General features: G+C 35.4%; 1 protein-coding gene across 2 annotated transcripts in view; it reads left to right on the plus strand.

Moving 5' to 3' along the window:
* LOC121314648 (anillin-like) overlaps nt 1–6,644 on the plus strand; it is a 32,092-nt gene extending 25,448 nt beyond the window's left edge. The window contains exons 21-23 of one of the 2 annotated variants that reach the window (XM_041248106.1): nt 147–254; nt 420–592; nt 4,767–6,644. In XM_041248106.1, the coding sequence (XP_041104040.1) occupies nt 147–254; nt 420–592; nt 4,767–4,881 (396 nt within the window). In that variant the 3' untranslated portion in view covers nt 4,882–6,644. The remainder of the gene's footprint in view (nt 1–146; nt 255–419; nt 593–4,766) is intronic. The other variant, XM_041248105.1, reaches the window with a different exon arrangement.
* Nucleotides 6,645–7,230: the final 586 nt, after the last annotated feature.

Here is a 7,230-nt window from a genome sequence, read left to right on the forward strand (position 1 = left end):
GGGTTATGAATTAAGATAGTACTGGTTTTCATTAAATACAGTATCCTAGTTTAACATTCGTAGTGTACACACAACCAGAGCGGCCTTTTGGATTTTTTTTACTGTACATCATTAAATGCAATTCAAGACCACTGTTGTACCTGCAGACAATGTTTGAAGATGTAAGTGGATTTGGAGCTTGGCATAGACGATGGTGTGTACTCTCAGAATATTACATCTCGTACTGGACCTACCCTGATGATGAAAAGCACAAGGTTTGTATTGGAATTCACAGTAATTGATTTGTGCCAGATGGTGGTCTACCCAGAGCTGTTTTTTTTTCATAATGTTCATTAATTTATTTATGCTTTATGATTTTGTCTTTGTTTAGATTTCTTTTTATATTTAAACCTAGGTTTAAACCTTGTCTTTCATTGCAGAACCCAATTGGTCGGATAAACCTTTCTAATTGTACAAGCAAGAAGATTGATCCAGCAAACAGGGAATTCTGTGCTCGCCCCAATACGTTTGAATTAATCACAGTGAGACCTCGGTGTGAAGGTGATAGAGAAACACTGGTTAGCCAGTTTATGGACACAATGTGGGTTACCAAGTAAGTTTTCAAGAGATTGTCTGTGTGTATGTGTGTACATAGAGATAGAGATGCTGAGTTACACGAAAATAACTGAAACTGCCAGGCAGTTTTATGGCTCCCAAGCCCCAGTATCAGTACCTGTCTAAGTGTGTTTAGTTCTCAATGTGCCAAGTTTAAAATCAGTAACTTCAACTGTTCCATAGAAGAAGATTTTGAAAGTTTTTTTTTTTTTAAAAATGCATCAGGCATTTAACTCACAAATGCCATTTTTGAAAATATAGATTTTACCGACACAGACACGATGGTTTTCATGTTTGGAGTTAATCAAGTGAACCATTTTTAAACTGAAGTAGTTTATAAGAAGAAAATTTAGGAGTGGCAGCCATATTGTTTCACGAAACATAACAATTTTGACATTTTGACAGTGTCAAGGATGATGCTTGTGAAGTTTGGAGTTAGTCAAGTAAACCGTGAGGCAGTTTGAAATTTCGGACGTAAACGTACACCTGGCGGCCATCTTGTTCTATACAACATAACTATTTTGACACATTTGTATTCCATTGTTACCTGGACAATAACTACCAAGTTTGGAGCTTCGAAGCAGCAGCAGTTTAAAGTAAACTACGAAACCGTTGGGTCACATAGTTTATAAACTCGTAGAAACCCGAGATGGAATTATTTTCCTTTAACTCACTGAAGCCCATCTTTATTATTTTTATAATATATGGATATTATCTGTGATTACAAAAAAGACAAACAGGTGTTAAGGTTCAACTTGCAAGTTGATTTAATGAATAATAACATAAATTAAGTTAAATGTTAAATAATCTTAAATAATTTTTGTAATTCAGGAATGGTGAATTTAACCAGGGAAATGAACAAAAAAAAAAATCCCTTATTTAAGGAAAAGGGGTTTTCAATGGGGTATGCTTTTTAATTTTTTAGTCGCTGTCAGAGTCTAAGATTATTTGTCTTGTTCGCTTGGTTGGCGCTGCTGTTGGTGGAGGATGATTGTTAATCTTCAGAGACAGATTTGATAAATGCCTAAAAACCATGACTTGTGGGTGTTGTCGACCTGATTTAAAATGAGACGTTTTGTTTGATAGTGGTCGGGGTGCATAGGGGTCAAAGGTCAAGTATAATCTATTCCAGTGGTCCGCAAAGCCAGGCTATTGTGCCCGCGGCAGCTGTTCCTAAATTATGGGTCGTGAACACATTTCTGGCGGGTCGTAGTATGGGAAAATAAACAAAGCTTTAAACAGCCTGAATGGCTTTTGCGATTCGATCAACCAATTGAATATCTGCATTGTCTTGCAGAAGCCCAATCATAAGTTAGCTGGGTGAGACATAAACTGTGGCTGTTGCACGTGCAAGTACTGACAGTTAGTTTAACCAATAGGAGAGTCAAATATGTGCCAAGTTTTCCGCGGCTGTTCAATCGGAAGCAAGCAGAGGCCGTTCATGGTATTCTGCATGAAAATTGAAGGCGAGTGAGTAGCCAATGGGAATGTGAAAGATCTGACAGCTGTCCAATCATTTGTGAGCAGAGGCGGGTGTTAATATGCTGGGTAAGCACTGAATTTCGGCGACTGTTATTGAGAGAAATAATACATTAAAGTATTTAGAATTTAATTTTCTACCTCTATTTTGTTATTTCACCAGACAAGGGAAACACCGTAGTACATCCAAATAAAATCAATTTATGCCTGTGCCAAAATTACTTTGAAGACCACTGATCTAGCCGAATATGCTGTTTTGATTTTATTACTGCAATATTATGCCTTTTTTTCTAATGGCTCAGAAGATAGATATTTTATATATATGCATATATATATATATATATATATATATATATATATATATATATATATATATATATATATATATATATATATATATATAGGAATTGATAGGATTACAATAGAGATTTGGGTAATACATATCTACACTTCAAGAGCAATATTATAGGCAGAGATAACAAACTGGCTTGACCACATAAAAAAAAATATTCTGGGTTATATTGACAGTAAAAGCATGTATTGTAACAAGCCGTCAAAATGACTACTTTTTGTGGTTCTAGGTAGAAGTGCTTAGAACGTGTTGTTTTTTTTTTTTTTTTTTAAATTTCAATTTTTTTTGCGATTCTGACTTTCAAACGCCGTCAGGATATTTAATATATATTTAAGAAAAGTGAAGAACAGACAACCATGGATCTTTAACACATGCAGAGTAATATAAATTTTAAAATTGAAAACCTTCAAAATGACTACCTTGGCAGCTCTAGTGTTAATCACATATATCAGATCCCTAAACCTAAAGTGTTTTATATATATGTATATATATATATATATATATATACAGTGCCTTGCAAAAGTATTCAGACCCCTGACCAATTCTATATATATTACACAGTGCCTTGCAAAAGTATTCAGACCCCTGACCAATTCTCTCATATTACTGAATTACAAATGGTACATTAAAATTTCGTTCTGTTCGATATTTTTTTTCAAACACTCTTTAAAACACTGAAACTCAAAATCAATTATTGTAAGGCGACATTGGTTTTATGTTGGGAAATATTTTTAAGAAAAATAAAAAAAAAAACTGAAATATCTTGCTTGCGTAAGTATTCAACCCCCACACATTAATATTTGGTAGAGCCACCTTTTGCTGCAATAACAGCTTTAAATCTTTTGGGGTAGGTATGTACCAGCTTTACACACAGTATCTGAGTGATTTTGGCCCATTCTTCTTGGCAGATTTGCTCCGGGTTGTTCAGGTTGGTTGGACGACACTTGTGGACCGCAATTTTCAAATAGTGCCACAGATTCTCAATGGGATTGAGATCAGGACTTTGACTGGGCCACTGTAGGACATTCACTTTTTTGTTCTTGAGCCACTCCAATGTTGCTTTGGCCTTGTGCTTGGGATCATTGTCCTGCTGAAAGGTGAATTTCCTCCCAAGCTTCAGTTTTTTAGCGGACTGAATCAGATTCTCTTGCAGTAATTTCCTGTATTTTGCTCCATCCATTCTTCCTTCAATTGTAACAAGATGCCCAGTCCCTGCTGATGAGAAGCATCCCCACAACATGGTGCTGCCAACACCATACTTCACTGTAGGGATGGTGTGTCTTGAAGCATTGGCAGTGTTAGGTTTGCGCCACACACAGCGCTTTGAGTTTTGGCCAAAAAGCTCTATCTTGATCTCATCCGACCACAAAACCTTTTCCCACACCGCAGCTGGGTCACTCATGCTTTCTGGCAACTCCAGACTTGCTTTCAGATGGTACTTTTTGAGTAATGCCTTCTTTCTTGCCACCCTCCCATACAGGCCAGTGTTATGCAGAGCTCTTGATATGGTTGACTTGTGCACCATTACTCCACTCCCAGCCACTGAACTCTGTAGCTCCTTCAAAATGATTGTTGGCCTCTCTGTGGCTTCTCTCACAAGTCTCCTTCTTGTTTGAGCGCTGAGTTTTGAGGGACGGCCTTTTCTTGGCAGTGCCTGGGTGGTGTGATGTAGCTTCCACTTCCTGATTATTGATCCAACTGTGCTCACTGGGATATCCAAATTATTTTGTACCCTTTTTTTACTTTTACTTTTGTAGAATGTTCTTTGGTCTTCATTTTCCTTCAGATTCACAGCTTTACCAATGATCCTTCAACAGTGGGTTTTTTATCCAGAAAATGTGACGGCAACTTTAATGGTTCACTGGTGGAGGTCAATGGTAAGGTAATTATGTCCTCGTTAGGGCAATTTCTTTCATCGGTGCAAACTGGAAGCTTTCACAGCACAGGGGTTGAATACTTATGCAAGCAAGATATTTCAGTTTTTTATTTTTCTTAAAAATATTTCCCAACATAAAACCAATGTCACCTTACAATAATTGATTCTGAGTTTCAGTGTTTTAAAATAAAATATCGAACAGAACGAAATTTCAATGTACCATTTGTAATTCAGTAATATGAGAGAATTGGTCAGGGGTCTGAATACTTTTGCAAGGCACTGTGTGTGTGTGTGTGTGTGTGTGTGTGTGTGTGTGTGTGTGTGTGTGTATATATATATATATATATATATATATATATCAACGCAACCAATAGCAGTCTACTACAAATACTATGGTAAATGTGAAAGGCATACTTTTTTTCGCTATATTTTTGAAAAATCTGGATTTGTTTGTTTCCTTTGTAGAACCTGGCTGTCTGCAGACACCAAGGAAGAACGTAACCTATGGATGCAGAAACTGAATCAAGTTTTAATTGACCTGCGCATGTGGCAGCCTGGTACCTGTTATAGGCCTCTTTGAGGAATAAGCAGATGTTTTTTATTTCATATAAATACCATTGAAAGAAAAATGTTGCATTCTGTAACTAATGAAAATCAAATGCTAACTCTCATGAGCAATAATTACCAGACTTCTATTTTAAAACTAATCATAGTGAAACTTTATAAACAAGTAATCTGATATTACATTAATTCAGTTTGCCCCTCCTAGATTTTTCCCAAAGGTGTTCCTGTTTTTATGATGGGATCAATGTCTTGAAAGTAAGTTTAGTTTGTCTGATTACTTTGTTGCAGCATTCTGTCGGCATATTGATTGAAGGGCCTTACCCATAGTCATACATGCATCACATGAGCTGCAGTACTGGTCAGATGTGATTCGCCACTAACACTTAAAATATATATATATATATTTATAATTTTTTTAATGTCTATTAATGCTTTATTTTATTCTTTACATTGTCTAATTGTATAATACGTTGATATGAGCGATTATAATAACACCTTATTAAGCTTATTTGTCACAGTTGTCACTGTGTGTAATCCAATTAGTTTTTTCGGTTTTAAACTCATTTTGGTTTTACTAAAAAGCAATTGGGTGTCTAAAACAGCTGGAAAAGCTGAACTTATCATATCCGACTTGCATCCCATCTTTGACTGTTGGAAAATTATATTGTACCTCTTACTTAAGTCGACAGTGTTAGAAAAGTTTACACTCTGCAGCATAGTTTAAAATGTTCACTGAAAGTTGCTGAACTTAAGAGCATGCTTTTTCGTTATAAGCTCTGTGCTCTTCTCTCAGCCATACTTCTTGTGGTACTCTAAGTATATTAGGCAGGCTAAAACATACCTAGATGTTGTGTCTGTATATCAACCTTAAATATTTTTGTTGGTAAATATGGATTAAGTACACAGGTTTGTAAGCCTGTTTTGAGGTCATCTTTTAAAAATGTACAGAACAGTCTTGCTACACCATATTGGGTGCGTTAAGTAAGTGAGCCGCTCATTGAAAGAACCAACTTAACGGCATGCTCAGCTCCGCTCCCTCTGAGCAGCTCTGACTCTGCAGCGCAGACAGATTTCATCGGTGATCTGAGTGAGCAGAAAAATTCTTGCTCCGAGCCGCTCAGTTACTTAACACACCCATTGTGGTGTGTATGGTTTCATGTATGTTTGTTGGAGGTAGGCAGTGGCATGACGGACATCACACTATGTACATAAATAATGATGTCTGAATTTACCAGGAAAATACTAAATCGAAATTTTAAGTTAAACTATTATAAAACTTTTGCTGCTAGATATTTATTATATGATGCAGTTTAAATAAGTATAAATAGTTTTAAATAAGCTTAAATAGTTATTTTGCCCTAAATAAACTGCTCTAGCTAAACAGCTACTCCATTTTAACACTAGCAAACATTTAAACTTCTTTTTAACTGTCAATTTATGTTTATATATATATATATATTCTTTATTTTAAAAACAATTTTCGTGTTTTTTTTCTACAATTTCTTAACAGTTACACAAATTAAGATTTTGTGAAATAAAATCATGCTGTTCTGATAACAGCCTTGTTAAGAACATTTTATTTACGGCAATGCCAAATGAAACAAGTCCTTTAGTGCACAGAGGTTATTGTATTATTCCATCAAGGATAGTTTGTATTGTCATCTGTATTTTTGGATTGAAAGTTCTGAAATTTGGAAAATTTTCTTGGTTTAATTGTTTTTTTTAAATCCTGAGATATACATGGAGAAGTGTTTTTTTATTTTAAATCATCTAGTTATGGTTTTCTTCCTTGGAAAAACAGACTCCAATAAATCGGTTTTAAAACTACTGTCTTGAGTGTTGTTGGTTTGGGGAGGGTAGGGGGTTGTCTGCTTGTTCAGGTAGTAGGTGTAGGTTTACATTTCTACATTTCCCCTCATTCTCAATTCGTATGTGTGTTACTGAATAAACCACTAACATTTTACATATCAAATCTCTTACACCTTCTTTAGACACACAACTCCCAGCTGTCAATGTGTAAAACATGTATCTTAAAAGTGAATTTAAGTCATTCTGCTTTTTTTTTTTTTTTAATCAATAATAATACTGATACTATGAAAATCCTACTATGCTGCTTGAAAGAAGAGTCAGATATATATCGGGGTGTGCAATTAAAAAAAAAAAAAAAAAAAAAAAAAAAAAGCTGGAAAATCAACTTGCCTGCTCCCCATCACACAAACATTAAACAAAACACACACAAAAAAGAATATAAACCCACCTCACCTCACCAAATTTCTAACATACTTTAAGGAAATGTTCTCTTCAGTGCAGTCTGGAACACACTTGCGAGTAAATTTAAGTAACATACTAAGGGGTTGCGTCTGCT

Source organism: Polyodon spathula, chromosome 4 (assembly GCF_017654505.1).
Source record: "Polyodon spathula isolate WHYD16114869_AA chromosome 4, ASM1765450v1, whole genome shotgun sequence".
Taxonomy (NCBI): Eukaryota; Metazoa; Chordata; class Actinopteri; order Acipenseriformes; family Polyodontidae; genus Polyodon; species Polyodon spathula.